This window comes from Anopheles arabiensis, chromosome X, assembly GCF_016920715.1.
Source record: "Anopheles arabiensis isolate DONGOLA chromosome X, AaraD3, whole genome shotgun sequence".
Lineage (NCBI taxonomy): Eukaryota > Metazoa > Arthropoda > Insecta > Diptera > Culicidae > Anopheles > Anopheles arabiensis.
This window is the reverse complement of record NC_053519.1, coordinates 7510054-7530587: the sequence shown is the minus strand read 5'-3', so window position 1 is coordinate 7530587 and position 20534 is coordinate 7510054. Positions and strand designations below refer to the sequence as shown.

Below are 20534 nucleotides of genomic sequence, written 5' to 3'. Positions count from 1 at the left end.
CGAAAATGTGTGTGTGTTTCTCGCAATGTTGCAATTTTCTTTTTACGGGGATTTTTTTTTCTCAAAGAAAACAACGAAAAAAACCAACATCAACCAGGATTAGAAGCTTCCACGCGGTGCGGCCGAGCGCATAATAATGGACTTGCGGCGCATTACGCGCCAACTTCGCTCCCACGTGTTTCGGTTTCGGTCCTTCGAGCCGGATTTTTTGTTGTGTGTGCGTGATTGCTGTTGTTCGCAGGCATGCATGGTGATTTGATTTCATTAGCGCGCTTGAGCGCGCCTGCAAGGGATGGATTATTAGGCGGTTAGAGTTTTTGGAGAAGAAGAAGAAGAAGAAGAAGAAGAAAAAACGTGCTGGGTGACGCTGGGTGACACAGTCGAAGATGGGATGGGAAGATGTTCTTCAGAGGAAACAATCACCAAATACATACTCACATACAGAACTAGCTACGCTTGAAGTTGCCCGTCCTACATCCTGTTCTTGGGTGAGGCAGTGATAGTGATCGGGACCGGTACGAATCCGATTACACACTCACACACACACACACACACACACACATTAGGTCCAGGTAGGTTTGGGCGGCGGCTAATGAAACGCGTCGGAGCAATTCCACGGAACACTTGCGCAACTGAATGCCGGTTCGGCGGAGTGCTTCGCTTCCAGTGAACCTTCCTAGCGGGGGCCACCTACCTGGACCGCTGACAGCTCATTTCCCAGCGGCACGGTGCAAAAATGCAAAATTTCCCCCGGCCAAATTTGGCTGAGCTCGAATCGAACTGCTGCTGCTGCCAGCTTGGCTGCCAGCTTCTGCCTGCGGCAGACGGTCCGGGCTTTTATGGAAATCGGATTAGCTTGTCATCCGAGCAGCGGTTGCGCTCTCGTCTTAAGCTGCGCTTATGCTAATCGCCTCGGTGGGGTCGAAGATGCGTCGATCAAGCGGCAAATCGGGCTTGAACTTGGACGAAACGGAGGGCCACTTGGTGGCATCGATCGGCTCTCTATCAGGTGTGCAGGACAACATCACCGTTGTAATCATCGCCTTGATTGTTGGCAGCCTTCCCGATTGGAAGCCTACCCGACCCCGGGAAGCAACACCTCCGGGACACCAAAAGACAAACCAAAAGACAAGAGTAGGAAAAGGCAACAGAAAAAAAACAACCCTCAGCAGTAAGCACACTCTTACACACACACACACACGTCACCGGGGATGGCTCCGATTACGGACAAATATTTTCACAACACAGCTCGCTCGCCTGCCGCCCCGTCTCGGGGCGAGGATGTTTAGATGTATCGCGTCGAATTACACCCGCAACACGAGCCCAAAAATTGCCCCCGCCGCAAGGCAACCCGAACGGGGCCTCATTGATCGCTTGTTAAACATCGCATCATCCCGCCGGCGGGGCGGCATGTTTTCATGGCCGGCGGGCTGGCCCTGGTTGTCATCTCGGCACCGTTGCCCGCCGGGCTCTGTTTTACATCGTAGGCTTTACGTTCGGCTAAAGGATACGCCCCGGTTAGGCGCTGCTCCGGTACGCGCACACGGGAGGAGGGCTGCTGTTGGATCAATTCCACTGTTTTGTGCGCTAAGTTGTGATTGTGTTTGACGCTCGGAGCAGTTGTACGCGCGTGGAGTTGGGTAGGTACTAGGGCAGCGTCACGAAACTGCATTCCAGAAGTCGCCAGGAACTGCTCTTCTTCGACGCAAAGCAAACGTTATTAGCACTCGCAACTGCGCTCTGATTGACAACTTCAAATGTGAGGTTTTTTTCTTGTTGTTGGTTGGTTGTCCGTTTTGCTCGGAACCATTTCCCAGACAAATCTGAGCGCCCTACTCCCTGCCTGGACGCACAACAACATCATCGCCCATGTGTTAACATCACCGGTACTGTGAAGGTTCTGTGTGATTACTTTTAGCGAGAAGAAACAAAATAAAATAAAAAACAACCCCCGAGCCTTCTGCCTCGATTTGACAATCGAGGAGGGCACTCACACACACACACACACAGATGATGAAAACTTGGAAACGACTTGGTGGGACGAATCAGAAGACCTCAGCATTTGTAACAATACGCGAACGCATCGCGCCGTGAGAATGTCGGCACACACACATATATCTATACAAGCAACGGCAACAAAGAGAGAAGAAGAGAGAGAGAGAGAGTAAAAAAAGGTCAAAGTTGAACAAACGGACGCGGCAGGGCGCGCTTTTTAATCAACCCAAAAAACGGCCGCGCCCGGGAGCACAAACAGAACCAGCGGGCAGCCGTTAATTCGTCGAATTAAAATGTCTCGCATCTCCAGACGCGCAAAGCCGTCGGGGCACACAAAAAGGATTAGGGGACACAAATGTGGGAATATGGTAAGGCACACACACACACACACCAGGCCCGGGGTGCGTGTTGCGCCAACTTTGCAACTTGATTGTTCTTTCGCGGCGGCTGGGCGGCCGACGGGCACTGCGCGGAAGGCCCACCAGCAGGGCCTCTCACGCCAAGCGGAGCCTATTGTTCCCCCGGTGTGTGTGTGTTGTTAGAACTACCCTGTGCGGTACAACTAGACCGAAACAACAGGCCTTTTCGAGGAGTTGGTGTGTCTATGTGTATCGAAGTCACAATTGGAGTACTCGAAGGGGCACAAGAACTCCTTGAAGCGCGTCCGTATTACGCGAGTTCTTGTCGTAGACGCACAGTTGCCGATACCGCAACGAATCTAAGGAAGACACGCCGAAGACCTATGACCGTTGGTTCTGGACGTCTGACACATGTCCGTAATTAGAACCAGGCCGATCGTTAGATCGTGCCCGGCCAATGCTCAATGTGGCTCAATGTGGTTCCACTTGAAACCAGGCCTTTTCCAGAACGCAACAGGACTCTTTCGGTGCCGCCGGTCAAGCTGCAATATGTGTGTGTGTGTGTGTCCAAACGCAATCTACACGTGTCGAGCATTGCTGTCGGACAACCGGATGTCCCGCTTTGCAGGCGTATGCATCTAATTATGTGTGCAGAGCCATCCCTGATAGCCGGCGGGTGTCAGCACGAGCTCCAGTTTCAGTTCCGGAACCCGTCGCTGCCGCTGAACCAATCCCGTGTGTGTACGATGCAAAAATCCCGCCGGCATCAGGAAAATGGTTGGCAAGGGGTTTTTTTTCCTCTCTTCTGCTGGTTGTTAAAAAGGACACAACCCAAAACGAGAAACGAGTGACCATGGTTGCTGCAAAGATATCTATCTTCAGGGTAGCATAACGTCCCAGGGAGAAAAAACCCGAGGCCCGCTTACCAAAAAACATCTTGAAGCAAAGCGCTATCCATAGCCTTCGCATCCTTACGCAGCCAAGCGTCGGCAAACCGCACCACCCCGTGACGTATATATATCTAGCACCGCCGGGTGCTGCAAGCCGTTGCCCAAAACAACCGGCATGACCGTCTGTACCGGGGAGACCGCTGGATGTAGATGCGCACCAGAAACCGAGAGCTAGGCCGTCGCTAGGGGACGCACGGGCCCGCAAGCAGCGCAGCGGCGGGAGGGGCCGTGCGAAAACCGCGGGAAAAGCCTCCAATGGGTGGGAAATTTGTCGGTGGCGACAGCGCTCACAGGACGGCTATACATTGCGCTGTACATTACACAGCCGCGCTCCACAAAAACCGCACCATTTTAGCGCTCTTTTCTAGGTTTAGGCGCGCGTGTATGCTGTTGCTTCGTTTATTGTTTTTGATTTCTTCTGCTTCTTCGGCCCTCCAATCCCAATCTCCCCTGTCCCTGCCCGCAACCACTTGTGATGTCGGTTTGGTTGATTTGTTTGTGTTGATAGTGGGCTATCAAGTGGTGAAGCAATTTGTGGAAAAATTACTACGCCCAGGATGGTGCGGTTCCAGGTTGTAATTCCACACACGCTTACCCTGCAGGTTGGGTTGGAAAATGGTTATTTTTGATGCTGGAAATGCTCCGCACTTCCCTTTGTCCCCTCTCGGACTTTCTAGAGGTATCCGTGGGTGTGTGTGTGACACAAAATCCCCCAGACAATGAAACAAAACAAAAAAAGCAGCAGCCCACAAAAACACACGCGCAAGAGCACACTTTGCGACCACTAAATTAACATCTGGTGGTTGGATCTGGGCCTATCTGTGTGTCTCTGCGTGTGTGTGGGGCGTCTGTGACCACACATTGATTAATTTCTATACTTTTTGGCGTGCGGGCGTGTGGAGCCATCCTGGGAAATGGGCAAGGCCAGGCAGGAGATACCGCAAAACTTAACCCGATAAGCTAATCGCAATTCTCCTCCTCCGTGTCGATGCCTGCCCAAAACCGACGACCCGCGGCATTGAGGTTCACCGATTTTTGTGTGGAGCTCTCGCAGCGTCGTGTCGCCTCCTTCGAGTGTGTGGTGTGTGTGTGTGTGTGGAGCCTGCGAAAAACGGCCGCATCGATACAAATATTCTGGCTGGCCGCAAAACCTTGTATCACAACCTCGATATCTATACGAGTGCTGCTCGAAGGCTCCTCCAGAAGGTGGTATGTGTCTTCCCAAAACGGGCTAATTTCTGAGAGTCGTCAATGACAGGAGTTCTGAGTTTTCTGGTCTGAGGTTTTACAGATATCGGACCTATATAGCTCCGTATAGATATCAAAACCTCGATCGAGTCCTGCTCGAAGGCTCCTCCAGAAGGTCGTGTGTGTCTTCCCAAAACTGGCTAATTTCTGAGAGTCGTCAATGGCAGTAGTTCTGAGGTTTCTGGTCCGAGGTTTTACACCAAAGCATGACCCTCCATATCCGGACGTTGCTGCCTGAGTGGCCTAAATGGGTCTGAGATGTAGTTCCCGTTTGATTTGAAACCCTCATTTGCTCCAGCTCCGGTAGAACTAGGCCGGAAGTTTAGCCCACGCACGCACTTCACACGCCCGACGACCGTGGTGACATTTATAAGTGTTTATTACATCGCACGTCGAGCGTGGGGCTTGATGTCGTGTCGGCTAGCAGTTCGTCGTAGCTCATCGTACCCGCCCCGAATGTACCGACGGCCGAATGGGGGTTTTTGGTACGCCGAGATGTGAAATCCAACACACACTGCGGGCGAAACTGCGGGCCTCAGAATGGCTGTGTATATGTGTGTGTGGTGTGTATGTGTGCAAATGTCAACGAATCAATAATACCGTCCGGGTGGCAACTTGTCAACCTTTTTGTTCCAAACTCCTCCCTGGGTCCCCTCCCCCACCTTGTTTGGCTCCCCCAGTTCGGTCAGAAGTCAGCTCATTGTTAGCTCGGAACGTTTCGCGACGCGTTGTTGTTGTCGCTGTTTGTCGTTTGTACCCTGAAAACATAGAACATATAAAAAAGCCGAAACTCGGTGTGTAAACAGAATCACTAAAAATGAAAAAAAAACGTCACCCCAGCGCCCCCACTCCTCACTTCGCCAGGCTTTGTCATTTCGGGGGAATTATGCAATGGAGCGTGCTACACACACACACACACACACACACACACACACACACACACACACACACACACACATTTTTGGGGGCGCAAGAGAGCAAGGGTCAGAGGTCAGAATGGAAGAGAAAAATGGGCGGATGGGGAGGAGAGGGGTGTGGTAGGGGGTAGGTTCATTTTGCACACCAAAAACCACTTCTCGCTGGCTCACCACTCGATGGCGGTGGTGATGAGGGTTGCTCCACCTACCCCACCCATCCTCCCCCCCCCCTCCTCGGGGTAGCTTTGAGCAGAAAAAGGAACAGAGCAACGATATACCCACCGTTGTACCCGCGCACACACACACACATCGAGCCGGTCGCGCCGGTCGGTTCCAACATTTTACGGCGGCTCCCCTCAGAAAGTGTGCCCACAAATGGCACACGCAAAATGGCCGCCATCGTTTGGTGACAAGCGTGCGGATTTGTGGGTTTTATTCCTCCATCTCCCCCCCCCCCCAAAAGTTTGCCGCACGCCCAGAAACATACCATTGTTTCGTGGGCTCCCAATCGCGTTCGGCTCCCACATACTGGCGGTTCCCCGCTTGGTGTGTGCCGATCTCATTCGTTTGCTCGCTCGTGCTCTCTCTCTCTCTCTCTCTCGCACACTCTCTTCCTCTCTCTTTCTTCCTCTTCGAAAGGCTTCAACAGTGCAGTCACAGCTGCACATGCTCAACACGAACACAAAACCCGAGGGTGGTGGGATGGGGTGAGGGAAGTGAGGGGGGGGGCAAATGATGTCTTCTCGCGCGCCCGGAGTTCGGAGCACACGAGCTGCCAGGACGAGAAACGTTTTCTCGCTCGCCCCTTGCTGGAGCCAGCCGCCGGGCGACCTCCCAATGTTTGATGTAGTGCTGGCTCGCTTCTTCTACGTCTGTCGATCGAGGGGGGGGGGGAGGGTGGAGGACAGGGAAGGGTCGGTTCGCCCGGGATGTGCAAAGGATCTCGCATTCACACACGAGCAGCAGCATCGATCTCGGTCCCGCTCGGGGGGGGGGGGAGGTTTTTTCCTATGGAGGCCCAAGACCCCCCCCCCCCTTCCCCTCCGCTCTCGGGGTTGGGTTTTACACAGGCCACACACTTCGGGTTGCGTCTGTTGGCTAGTTTTGAGCGGTTTTCTGGTTGCGGAGTGGGGGTGGTGAGGAGCGTTCTACTCCCCTCCCCCTACCCCTCCCAGGATACGGATGTTGGCTGTTTTGTGGGCTGGTCGGTCGTGGCCGAGTATATTGCCTTTGTGTGTTGGTTACCGTGGCCTGTGGCCATGCCCCAAACCGCGCCCTCCCGCCCTCCCGCCCTCCAACCTTCTCGAGAAGGGAAGAAGAAGAAGCAGCAGGGGAAGAAAAAAGCAAATAAATAAAACCCCAACCAACTGACCATCCTTCTTTTCCTTCGGGCAATGGGGCATCCGAGGGGGGGGGGGGAGGCGGAAGCTGCTCGGAAGCTGACCGAAAAGGCTTGTATGCTGTACACTCTGCCGGCGGTATATATATATAGCGCTTTGCCAGCGCTTTTCCCTCCCGAAGAGGGCGTTGGTCTTTACGGTTTTACGAAGTGCTTCGGTTTCTTCAATTTTCCGGCAGAAGCTACGCATCCTTTCGGGAGGGAAAGTAGAAGAAAAAAAAAAACAGGGAACCAAACCAAAACAACAACAAAAATCACATCCTGCGCGCACCGGAAAGGTTTCGCGCCTTCGCGCCAATCTCTCCGCCGAAAGAATGTTTTCCCGGAAAGACGTGAGAAAATGTGCCGGGGAGCGTTGGTTTGTTTTTGTTTCTTTTTTTTTTTTTTTGCTTGCAAGTCACCACTTTTTCGCCAGCATCCTTGCGCTGCTGCTGCTGCGTGTGCGTGTGCGGGGGTACACGCTTGCCATCCTTGTCGTGCGCGACGAAGGCGACGAACCTCGCCGGTAAAATCATCACGCGCCGTTTCCGCAAAACGATGGCAAAATCCGGGCTTGCTGTTCGGCTGAAACACACACACACACACACACGTCTGTTGGAAGAAGGACCCTGGTCCCGCAGCCCCAAACCACAGTAAATAGAGCGAGCAGCAAGGACTTTTGGGAGTCAGCGCCAGCGAGAGAGAGAGAGAATGAAAGAAAGAGAGAGCAACAAGGACCAAAACGCTACCATTACCTCCCCTTTCTCCCCTTCAATTTTCCTCACTCCCTTCAATCGAGGGATTGTTGGGCGAAGGCACTGGCACGGGGATGGATTTTACAAGTGGTACATAATTGTGCCACGAAGCAAACAGAAGAAGCGGCAAAAGAACTCCTTTCTGTTTCTCTCTCTCACTCTCTCTCTGTGTCCTCACCTTACCACTCGCACTCCCCCTCTCCCCCTCCCTCTATCCCTACCCCATTCTAGCAAGGCAGTCGCTGGTAGGAAGCCACAGCCTACCACAATCGGCCGCACACAAGTGGTTGGTTCGTCGGTTGATTCATTGGGGTTGGTTTCGGTTGCAAATAGTAGACCAGTGCCACACGACTACCACACATACTACCACACCCACCCACACACACACACACACACGCGTAAAAAGGACACGCATCGTTTCGGTGAAGGTGAAGGGCTTGGGCAGGCAGCGTTGGGTGATTTTGATCTTTTCCCTTCTTTCCTGTCAAGAGGGTCTCACTGTAGTTTATTTTGTTTGCTGGAGGGATTTCGATCGAGAGCGAGAGAGAGAGAGAGACAACTGTGTGGGTGGGTGGACGGGTGGGGCTGTTGGGTTTGTTAGTGGGTAAAACAAAGCGGTGAAGGTACAAAATACTCCACTGACACCAACCGTTGGAATTGATTTTTATTCCCCGTTGATGTCCTTTTTGTTTGGCGTGGGTGTGTGTGTGTGTGTGTGTTTGATTTTTTTTTTTGAAAAGCCGAGAATGCATGATTTTGTGGGGGAGGTGCAACTCCTTGTAAAATGTAAAAAAAACACAAAAATCAGTAGAATTAAAACCCCTTTTCATTGCAATGTAAAAAAAAAGAACACGAAAGATCCCGGGGGAAGATGAAAAGGTTCCCCTCGTCTCCACTCCTGTCACTTAACACCTTTCTTCCCCTCCCAGGGACACCTTCACAATTTCGTAGTGTGTGTGTGTGTGTGTGCGTGTAGTTATAAATAATCGCACTAGCTTCCGTGCTCAACCCGGGCGGAAGCGACGGCGAGAGCTCATTAAGTAAAAAGCTTCCAAAAATTATGCAAATTGGATGTACGTACCAAGGGGAGGGTGCGGAGGGCGGGGAGGGGCTGGGGGAGTTGCCCTCGGGAAAAGGGGTTTTTTCCCGCACGGCCACAGTGATAAAGAGCAAAAGTAACCTGGGAGGAGGTTCGCTCGGAGGGCGACGGAAAAAGGGCGACCCGAAAATCTAATTTCGTAAAACAGCTCTAATCATGCTGAAGGTGATTATAGTTTGTGCGCATCCTTTTTATTTCAATGCTCAATGCCCGAACCCTCCCCTCCTCAAAAACACACCCCCACACAGACACACCGAACACACTCTCCATCCCTTTCGCTTGTGCAGTGTATTCAAATGATTGAAATTCTTCAATAAAAATACCCCAAAAAGGCAAGTCAAAAACAAAAAAAAAAAACAAAAAAACCAACACAAAGTCTAAACGACCAGAAACCTCGACCCGAAAGATGCGTGCGGATGAACAGCAGCAGCAGCGGCAGCAGCAGCAGCAAAAAAACGAAAAAGAAAAAGAAAACACCACCCCGTACTATGATCTCCATCACCAGCCCGCCCACGCGCAAAACCAAACCAGCAAAGGGGGCACTAGGGGACACCCCCGAGCACAGAAAGACGCTGCCGTGCAGGGGGATGGAGAGCGGAAAACCGGTACGATTGTGGTACGCCGGCTTTCGGTGGCTAAAAAACAGGCCAAAAAACGGCACCACAACCGCCGCCAAACCGCCATATTGCGCGCCCGGCCCCTTTGCGCGTACGGCGGCGCACAAACGGCACGCAAATGGAGGGAAAACGCGGGAATGTAAGAGCAGGAGAGAGCGAGAGAGAGAGAGAGAGAAAGAGAGAAAGAGTGAGCGGGACCGAAGGGGTCGGAGAGGGAAAAACTACCCAGCAGCATCACATCAAACGCGCCCGGAGAATAATCTCCTTAATCCATCGTCGGTTCCCGGTCGGGATGCTGATGCTCGGTTAAGAGAGCGAGAGCGGGAGAGAGAGCGAGCGAGTGAGTGTGAGAGCGAAAGGTAGCTAGCAGGATGCAGGGAAAAGGGTGGATCAAATGTAACGAATCCGTTGGGTGAAAGTGAAACCCGGGAATGGAAAGGCAAGTAAGTTCTTTTCGGGATTTTTCCAGATAGTTCGTTATGGTTTTTTTGGTTTACTGATACACATATCATGCTTTATAACTTAAAAAAAACAGTGAAAAATGCAGAGGTTGTAGCATGTTCCATTTCGATAAAACATCACTTATTCCACTTCAAGAAGACACAAAAAAAAACATCACACTCCAAACCGCTTATCAAAACAAACAAATGGTACATCGCCAGCAGCAAACGCCAGACTCCTTGTCGAGCAATCGAGCCGTTTCGAGCACGCGGAAAGGCGTGGCCTAAGCGCAAAAAATCGAGCCCGAACGGGCAACGGCACCACGCAGCACGTGTGCACCAGCAAAGCTCCGCCCCTTTCCGTAGCGCGTGCATGCAACGGCACCATCACCACACCACCACCACAACCACCACCACACCAATCGGGGCCACGATTCGAGCAGTTTCGTTACGGAATTCTCCATTTTTTTTTTTATTTCAAGCGGCAAACACGGACGCTTGCTGCGGACGGCCGGCACGGGTACGGTTTCATTCCATCCCAACCAGCCAGCGGTGTCGGTACTGCTTCTCCGAAGCCTGCAGCGCGCACACCCTTCGCATTCGCATTTTTCGTCGTCGTCGTCGTCGGTCAGGATACGCGCGCGCTTTTGGAAGGCGAGATTTTTGAAGGTGCGAACTCTACAACCGTCGCTTTAAAACAGAGAGCAGGCAGTGTGTGTGTGTGTGTGTGTGGACGTGTGTTTAATGGACAGAGTGTGGGCGAAACACAGTGACTGTTTTTAATTTGGAAGTGGTGGGAAAAGAAGTTGTTTATCTTGTTGCTGAAAAGAAAACAAAAAAGCCAGTGCGTGTGTTTGTGCTCTCGTGGAAGATAAGCCAGCGGAACGCTCTGTAGACGGGAGGCGACCGGGTATCAGTGACCAGTGCAGTTGTGTTCCCTCCATCTGTTCCTAACGCGACGAGTACGGATACGACCGCAAATCGGCAAAAACCACTGCCACCGGGCTGGACCACAAGCAACAAACTTCTCTACTATCAACAAAAACCAACCGAGCTGTGCCGCTTTTGTGATAACCGTGCCCGTCCACCGGCATCTGCGTGCGTGCTGGAGAAAGAGGCTGCAGGCTCCGCTGCTGATGCTTTAATGCTTTTCTGCGTGTGAAAACAGTGCTTCCCCCGTAACACATCTCGATAAGCGGCGCTGCTACTGCTAGATGTTGAGAGCGAACTGAGTGTGGAGCGTGTTACTGTGTGTGTGTGTGTGTGTGTGTGTGGACGGACTAATCGTAACTCGGCGCGCAATCAAATCGCAACGCAAACACCTGCTGCTGCCACGATGATGAACGATCCGGCCGCCCTCGGGATGATCCCGTTCGATACGATCGGGCTGTACGAGCAGCCCAAGCCGCGGTTCATCTTCAAGATGCCGCGCGTCGTGCCGGACCAAAAGTCCAAGTTCGAGAGCGACGACCTGTTCAAGAAGCTGAGCCGCGACAGCGAGGTAAGCGAATGGTGGAGTTGGGTGGATGGATGCGGACTGATTTTTGCAAGGGTTGTCGCCTATTTTTCTGCAACAGATATGAAGATTCCTATCGATGGGTTGAAATGAATTCAAGAAAAGGCACTTTGATGGAAAGTGTGCTTGCGGTTTGATGTTATTGCTAAAAACGTAGAATAATTGGAAAAACAGGCTACAGCAGCAAAACGCGAACGAAACAGAAGATCTGGTAAAAACTTTGATAAGTCATAATCTGAGCGTTTTGGAGATGCCTTGTCTAATGCTGTCAACTAAAATTAAAAGACAAAAACCGACGAAAGCATTGCTTCAAATGTGATCTTTCATTTCTAAACGTATAATACCGGAAAGAAGAAACAAAACATACATTCAAACGGTTTAACCGTCTTTCAAGTGATGCTTAACTCTCAAACTCATCTTTACAACAAAATTATTCGGAAGAGAGGAAACGAAATATTCAAAACCATCTCCAAGTGTAGCTTGGAAGTTTTATTACCCAAGAACTGTTGCAGGAATTAAATTCTTCCACAGTCATGTGCACTAAACTCAACCAGAATGATAGAAATTCGTTTGCTCAATTTCTGTTGGGATCGGAGATGTCTATTGCAACTGTAAAGTAACATCTACACATCTCTTCAAAAGCCTGACAATTCTGGAGTAATATTTTCATTTAAGCTCGTCAAATTATTGGCTAACTAAATATAACGGGTAGCTATTTAGAAATAACAAGAACATGTGGGAGTTTTGTTGATTTCGTTTCCAATCCCTCATTTCTCATCTCTTTGGGTTTAGGATCGGCGATGTCTATTGCAACTGTAAAGTAACATCTACACATCTCTTCCAAAGCCTCACAATTCTGGAGTAATATTTTCATTTAAGCTCGTCAAATTATTGGCTAACTAAATATAACGGATAGCTATTTAGAACTGACAAGAACTTGCTGAAGTTTTGTTGATTTCGTTTCCAATCCCTCATTTCTCATCCCTTTATATCATATCGGATCGGACCTTTCATTGCAACTCTAGAGTAGCATCTACACATCTCTTCAAAAGCCTCATAATTCTGGAGTAATATTTTCATTTGAGCTTGTCAAATTATTTGCTAACAAAATATAACGTATATCTATTTAGAAATAACAAGAACTTGCTGAAGTTTTGATGATTTCGTTTCAAATCCCTCATTTCCGTTGGGTGGGTTTCAGCAATTTAGACGAAAATGTGTTGATTACAATCAACATTAAATAGAAAACATTGAGCGAAATGCTACATGCTGTCTAATGTTTGTTAAATGTTTGGTGAAATGTTTGTTGTTTAAGGAAAATCCCTTTTTTTTTAAATACAAAATTCCGAATGGCTCCAACTTATTGCTTTTCTATTTTTCTGTACAGAAAAACGCTTTTCTGTACAGAAAAATACTTTTCTGTTTTGAATCATTAGGAATTAAGAGATTAAGAGATCATCAAAATGCAAGAAATCCACGATCGAAGTAATGGTAATAGTAATGGTATTATTGTCAGCAACGTTTTTTTTTTTCTGTTCCAGTAAAAGATTATTTCAAATCATTAAAATGTGCTGTAAGAATAACTTAAATAAAGGAACATCTTCGTTGCTAGATCTTGTTTTCCTGTTATTTAAAGTGTTGTGTTAAAAAAAGTGTACCATTGGAAAACCTAGCCGCAACTAGCAGTGTGAACTAAAGCTAGTAGATATACACTATACATAACCAAACGAGACACAGGAAAAACAAACACAGGAAAACAATCAAATCGATGCACATCAAAGTGAGGTCTGCTTGATGGCATCTAACGCGTCTCGATCGGGAGCGTTACCGTTTGCAACCCGTGTCCGCATCCGTACCTTTAACTGTACTCCGGAAGAAAAAAACAGTGTTTCAACTCTACCGCACACACGCACAGCACACCAAGTTTTTAATCACTTTCTTGGCGCCGTCTTCCTTTTCCCTGGAGGATGCCTTTTTGTAGATGCATTTCGGCGTGGCGTTGTTTACGCAACATTCAACCATCACTCATGCAAACAGCACATGTTTGGGCAGGGTCTGCCGTTGGGCGGGAGTGCCTGAAGTCGGGCTGGTGTGACATTCGGCAGTCGGGGGAGGCCCGGGTTTCGGCCACTACCGCGCGGGGGCAAAAGGTAAACAGTCATTAAACCCCGCACGGGGGTCCATTTTTATTGCGCGACTTTGTTTGCTTTTAGCCGCTACGCCACCGCTTTGGGGCGTCTGTACGCCATATCTTTAAGGATCAGCAGCAGCAGCAGGCTTTAAAAACACGGGCTTCCAAATTAATTTAAAGCAAGCGCTCGCCGGAGAAGAGCACACGGTTGTCACTTCCCCCCCTGCAACCGTGGCCAGACGGGGACAGAGCGCGCACGCAAGCGCATCACGGCCGCTGCTCCAGCCGTGTGTGCTCTCTCTCTCTCTCTCTATCTCTCTCCCCTAGTGACGTAATTTAGCAAATGGCTTCCGTTTGCTGCGATTGCACCGGGGTGTTGATGCGCAGTTACAGCGATAGCGCGCGGCAGTGGGATGCTGTGTGTGGCCACACTATGGGACCCGGTGGTATACATGTACGTTCACAGCACACAGCAGTGATATGCCTTTTTTTGCGATACTTACTGCCACTGGGGCGAAAAACCGGCGGCAAAAAAACGGTTGCGTTTTAGTGTTATTATTTTTTTTTTTAATCCAGTTTTTAAGTACGCTTTGCTTAATATTTTCTCTCTCTCTCTCTCTTTCTGTCTCTCTTTGTCCCCTCGGCAGGTCCGGTACACAGGGTTCCGCGATCGCCCGATCGAGGAGCGGCGGGGCCGCTTCCGGGCCGGCTGCTGCGAGGGCCACACGGAGGTGTCGTTCGCCGCCACCGGCATCAACCTGCAGCTCGTCTTCAACCCGAACCACGGCCTCTACCACCACCCGCACCATCACCACCATCACCATCCCGCCCATCTCGGGCTGGAGAAGGAGTGTGACTTCGACAAGGAGCACGGCAAGGTAGGTGTCGCCCGTTACGCAGTGTGCAGTGTGTCTGTTAGTGTTCCAATAGCGTGATAAACTACTTGAGAAGTGGAGAAGAAAAAAAAATAAACAGAAAAATGCAACAAATTAGAAATCAATCCCAAACTCTCCAACGGATGATGGGTGCGATACGGGGAAGCAGACACAAAAAAAAAAACACACACACACAGAAAAGGTGCCCATACAAAAGCAGCAGCAGGGATGGGAGGAAGCAATTACACACTGGAAGCAAATAGCAACTGCAGCGACCGTGTTCTTTGCGCCTGCTTCTTGGTGAATTACTACGCTCCGGTGCGAACCGGGGCACAGAGCAAAAGGGACCAACAAACGGAACAGTCAAAAGAACAGCAACACAACAACAACAACAACAAAAAACGGTCCTCTCCGGCACTCCGGCACTCCTCTGGCCCCCCCGAAAGCCGACCGTTCGAAGTGCGCTCCGATCGATTAGGCCCGAAATAATTGAAAAGTAAATTTCCAATAAGCAGCAGAGCGAATGCAATTGCCATGCCCATCCCATCCCGGTCCCGGGGGTAGCGCGGGTGTGTGTGTGTGTGTGTGTGTGTGTGTGTGTGTGACTGGCTGACGGAGAAAAAGAAAGACAGAAATGACGAGATTTGGCATAAAACCCAGGGACCAACGGTCCAACGGAGATAATTGAAATCTATTCGGTCCTTGCTCTCTCTGTGTGTGTTTGAGTGCGTGTGTTTTAGTGTGTGTGTGTGTGTGTGTGTGTTGATATTTATCCTTCACTTTTGTGTGAAAAATCCCCCCCGCTACCCTTCTCCGGTCCGGTAGCTACCTAAGATGATTGTTCCTTTGCTTTTGGATTGCTTCCTTTCCTTGTTTGCAACCAATTACATCATTTAAGGACGGCTGGTGCCGGAGCATTCCGGGTTTTGTTGGAGGATTTGTGTGGACCTGCACTGGACCGCACCGAAAGCATGCTTGAGCGGCATGCTCGTTGGAGTGCCATTTAGCGAACCCAGCAACGCGGGGACCTTTGGCCATTTGTTCCGGATGTCCTGTGCGGAAATTAAGAAACCGGGACCGCGGCTAAAACACATCCCAACGCAAAGACGTTGCCGTTCAAGTGGTGGCAACATCTACCGCCGGCAGCCATGGCTGGATGCTGCACGGGAGTTTTGGGGGAGTTTTTCTTTCACGAGGCGCTTTCTTTTCTTTTTTTTTTTTTGCTCGTTTGGTCCGATCCTGCGCACAAAGCGGTTTGGCGCGAACCGTTCCCTTTTTTTTGCTGGCAGGACACTCCTCCACGCGAATCGTACTGGCGTGCGTGTGAGCTACAGCTACATCCAGCCACACACCAGCGAGGCTGCTCGCTCGAAAGATACGACACAACATCTGCGATGGTGCACGGTCCCGATCGAAAATTGTGAAGCAAAGTGTGACGTTGTGCGCGTTGGAACGCTCGGGAAGAATACAGTGTACAAACGCGATTGCAGTGCTTACCCCAGGTATGGATTGGCAAAACTGGCAGCTTCGGTATAGGGGAACAAAAAAAAGTAAAAAAAAAAGAGTGTCCAATTGACAAGTTTGGAGTGCAGTTTTCACGCGCTGACGCGTCGGCCGGTTCTGCTTCGCGTGCCCCCGCAGCGCAAGCGTTTTTGGTGCCCAGCGCTCCGGAAACCCGGGAACAAACCGGTTGGAACCGTGCCGTGACTGGTGAATGACAGCAGAATTGGCACAATGGTTATTGTGTGTGTGTGTGTGTGTGTGTGCAGGATGTCAATAGGTGTTCTCTAGAGCCGATGGGGGAGGACGTTTTTTACAGTAAAAGTAAATAGCTTTTTTGCTGTAAACACGCGTTACAGCGTCAATTTCCCCAACTGTTCGTTCCTTTCCTTTTGTTGCTGTTTGGAACCCCGCAGACAGCCAGCAGCAGGGATGGAAAATGGTGCGGGGCAACTTCGAAAGAGTGTGCATTTAAAAAAAAAAAAAAAAGGCTCCAAACTACATCCCACGCAACGCTTCCCGGCGGCAGCACGAGACCGGGACCTGTCCCAAACTCTTTTGTACTTTTTCACGTGCTTCGGCCCCGACGGTTAAACGGTGTGCACGACATTACACGATGCTTGCCACCGTAATTGGTCCCGGTCAACGAAGACGTGGCAGGTAATCCGTCTGCCGAACAAAGGTCTTTTCCCGGCTGCGACCGCCGGCTAATGATTAAGCGCCTGACGAAGGTGTCGGCCACCATCTGGGTTCCGCGCTTCCACTGCTCCGGGGGGGGGTGTTTGCACTTTTCGCACACATTGTACCCCATCTGCCAGCTGTGTGTGTGTGTGGAGAAGCGGACAACCGATGATCGTAATTGTGCGCCCACCGACTGATCATGGAATGGTTTTGTTTTCGCCTTTTGCTTGAGGTGCGCGCCACATCTTACAGCCGCACCAAGCACCAAGCAACCAGCTGACGATTGTTTTGCGATTGTTTTGTTTTTCGGGTGCTCTGGCACACACACACACACACACACACACAGCAAAGTGTCTCGGCTTGGAAGGAGAAACCAAGGAAAAAAGCGACAGGCGCGCTCGCGTGCCACTAATTGTGCAGCAACTTGTGCCAAAAACGGTTCGGAGTGGAGTGATTGGCGGTGGACAGAGTGTGTCTTAAGAAAGGTGGGCCCCCGTTTTGCGGGAGCAATGAAGCGTGCTACTGGGCCCCGGAGGCCTAATTGCTGTTGCTGTTTTGCCCATCAGGCACGGTAGGCAGTGAGCACCAATGGGTTTGCCTGAGAGAGGAGGCCCACTAATCCCTCTAAAGCAGTCGGTCGGCCGTGGCTTGAACCGTGTACCGGCATGCGAGGTCGTGCGATCGCAGAGGGAATAAGGCCGCGCAGCAGTATCCAATTACACCGGGCTGGCTGGGCTGAGAGAAATGGCAGCAGCTGGCCAGACCCCGGGCACTCTCGTGCGACGTCGCGCCGCTCGAGGTTTAGCGATCGAGTGACACGCGCAGCCCACCGGCGACGCGATCGCGCCGGTACGGTTCGTCGGTTTTCGATGCCGTTTCGCTCAGCCTCGGTTGTCGCTGTTGTTGCCGTGTTTAACGAGCGTAAAACAAGCGTTGTAAATTATCTCCCTTTTCCGGGGCCCACCTTCCGGGGCGAAGGGTGTATGCGTGTGTGTGCGGGGGTGTACAACAAACATTGTCGTTTGTCACACGGTGTGACGGGAGGCGTCCGTAATAGAGCGGAGGGCTTGTAAACACACTATCGCACACGCGGGCAACGCTCATAAATCGGGATCGCTTAGCCCTTTTCTTTCGGTGGCAGGCGGGCGGGATGAGGGTGGCAGGCGGGTGTAGCGTATGTCAATAAAAATGACATCACGTCACGACAGGCTCAACGCGCGGTCCCGCGGCGGCACACGATCGTTTATCATGTTGCGCCTGAAAGGTAGGCACGCGGTACGGCAAATGCTGCCTCTTTAACGTTTAACGTGTTTTCAGCATGAACGTATGACACACACACTTACGATTGCTTATAGACAACAACACAACGCACCGATTCTAATCGATGTCTTTCCTTCTCTCCACTCTCACCCTGCAGGTTCACATTAAATCGCACTTCATCATGAACGGTGTGTGCGTGCGCTTCCGGGGCTGGCTCGATATGGAGCGGCTGGACGGTATCGGCTGCCTGGAGATGGACGAGAAGCGGGCCGCCCAGGAGGACGCGATCCTGCGGGAGCAGCTCGAGCGGTACAACCAGCGGCTGCGGGACTTCGAGGACAAGCAGCGCACCTACCAGCGCACCACGCAGGACGAGTTCGAGCAGATGCGCCGGAACGGGTCCGGCATGGGGGTGGGCGTGACGGCCGGCTCGTCCGGCATGTGGCGGCGATAAAGTGCCAACCCGGTGGTGGAGGAGCAAGAAGAAGAAAACACGGTGGTTCCCAATTCCCCCCCCACCCCATATCCTTCCCCCCCTCCAAACGCTGCCAATGAGACGGGCGTGTTCTCGCTGCATGTGCGTGTGTGCGTGTGTGTGTGTGTGCGTCTCTCTCTCTCTTCGTGGAGTTGGGGTGAGTTAAGAGAAGAAGAAAAAAGCAGAAGCAACAAAAAAAACAACCCGCTTATCTTGCTGGAGAGCACAGCAAGCACGAGCCACGGCAGGGGCAGGGTTACTCGCTGTTGTGGTGTGTTTTGTTCTTTCCTTCCGTTTCCTTTTGTGCTTTGTTTCCCTTGTCCGGAAGTGTTTGTATATTGTACATTTGTAAATCAATCTGTGTTATGGATTATTAGTTATGTGTCCTTCCCGCCCCTCCCGCTTCCGTCCTACCGTTATCCCTTTGCGAAACACGCACACTCCTTTCCTCGTACACCTGGACGTGTACAGTGTCAAATGGAGAATCGCAGCCTGCGGAAACAAAGAGAGAGAGAGAGAGAGAGAGAGAGAGAGAGAAAGAGAGAGAGAGAAAGAGCATGTGTTTGCTACTGTGTATGTGTGTGTATGTGTGTGTGTGTATTGTATTTTGTTTTTATGTTCACCAGCAAGAAACAAAACAAAAACAGTAATGCCTCCAAAAAGAAGACCAAAAATGTCCGAGATGGAAAGGGGAGGGAGGGAGGGGGGAGGCGCAATACATTAGATATAAGATAGGGGAAGAGAGATAGAAGATGAGCCTGTTTGCCATAAAGGTGTTTTTTTTGTTGTTTTTAGTGAAATGGTGATCGTTTTAATGTGAATAGCTCCAACCGGCAACAAAATACGACACTTGCGCGCGCACACACACACACACACACACACACACACACTATTTTTTAGCCCCTTCCACCTCCCTCCCCACTACGTCCGTTTCTATCTTTATTATCCCGCTGCTCCCCACGTGTACGTGAGAATGCCAAAACAAGTGAAAGTAGTGAAATAGTTTAAATGAAACGTGTTTTGCAGATGAACGTTTAAAGCAGGTAGCGCGAGCAGGAAAGAGAAAGGAAGAAAACAGCGATAGAAAAAAAGGCCAATCTGGCCTGTCCGAGGCGGAACGGCAAGGTGTACATAGTAACTATTAAGCGGGGCGGTAAAAAAAAATCCAATTGACGTAAAACGAACAAAGCTACGAGCGAGAGAGAAAGAGAGAGAGAGAGAAAATGAAAAGAGAAAGATGTTTTAAAATACAGGGCTCAGCCGGGGGTTTGGCAAGCCGGGAAGGAAAACAAGCGAAACAAGCTAAAATTATAATAAAAAACAAAACACACACCCACACCCTCGAGAGAAAGAGAAACAAAACAGAAGAACGGTTGAGATTGCACAACTAAAAGAAACTTATAAACAACACACAGACACACACATAAAAAAAACACAAAACCTACATACTAGAAGGAACAAATCGATTAGTAGACAAATGAAATCTTTCTCTTCTTTTGAAAAACAAAAAGCAAAACAAGCAAAACACATCGTGTGAAACAAGTCAGTAGAACAGAAAGCCAACAAAACACGAACCTAATAACCAAAAGTAAAGTTTGAAAAAACAAAATGAAACAAAAACAAAGATGAAGAGAAACTAAACTGACGAACAAAACGCTAAAAAAAAACAACTACATAAAATACAAATACAAAACAAAACACAAATCATTTTGTTTGAAGTATAACTTAATTGCTTTGGTTTTGTTCTTCCGTTTTACACTGTACAGTGTGTGTGTGTGTGCGTTTCTTGATTCTGTTTTGCGTTTGTTTTGCTTTACACCCTGTTCGCCCCACCTCTCAGGATGAGCCAGGATGCGTACATATATGATATAGATCAATGTGTTTGTGTGTATGTTGTGTGTGTGTGTGTTTTACTTTTTATTTAATTATTAACTCGTTACCCGCACACAGGAAGCACCCGCGCTAGTTTGTAATAATATTATTCTAGTTATTAGTTGCCTGCGGAACACCAGAACACGATAAAACAAAATATATTTTATATATTTGCCTTTTGAAAACCACCGGCGGATTTGGGTTTTTGTTTGTTTGTTTATTTCCGTTGTTTTAGTTGTTGTTGTTTTTTTTTTTTTTGAAACACACAGAGTGACGGCGACAGAGAGAAAAGGCAAAATCCGAATTTCAATCCACGCAAACGGTAGTAGCTGTGCCCGGTTGAGAACGCGAGAGGAGAAAAAAAAAACAGAACAAAATGTGAAGAAAAACTCCCACGTGAAAAAAAGGAAGGGAAAATCTCTGCCAAACCTCTGCCCTTGGGTCCCAATGCCCAACACAAGTAAAC

The 20534-nt window shown here is 50.0% G+C and overlaps 1 protein-coding gene across 2 annotated transcripts; it reads left to right on the top strand.

Moving 5' to 3' along the window:
- The first annotated feature begins 10279 nt into the window (after positions 1-10279).
- On the top strand, positions 10280-20326 carry LOC120906442 (protein big brother). Of its 2 annotated transcripts, none has more exons than XM_040318132.1 (3): positions 10280-11259; positions 14053-14283; positions 17879-20326. In XM_040318132.1, the coding sequence occupies exons 1-3, from the start codon at positions 11095-11097 to the stop codon at positions 18173-18175; spliced, it is 693 nt and encodes a 230-aa protein (XP_040174066.1). In that variant the 5' UTR covers positions 10280-11094; the 3' UTR covers positions 18176-20326. The 2 variants fall into 2 exon arrangements, with proteins under 2 accessions (XP_040174066.1, XP_040174067.1); XM_040318133.1 differs by lacking the exon at positions 10280-11259 and adding an exon at positions 13818-13859.
- The last annotated feature ends 208 nt before the right edge of the window (positions 20327-20534 follow it).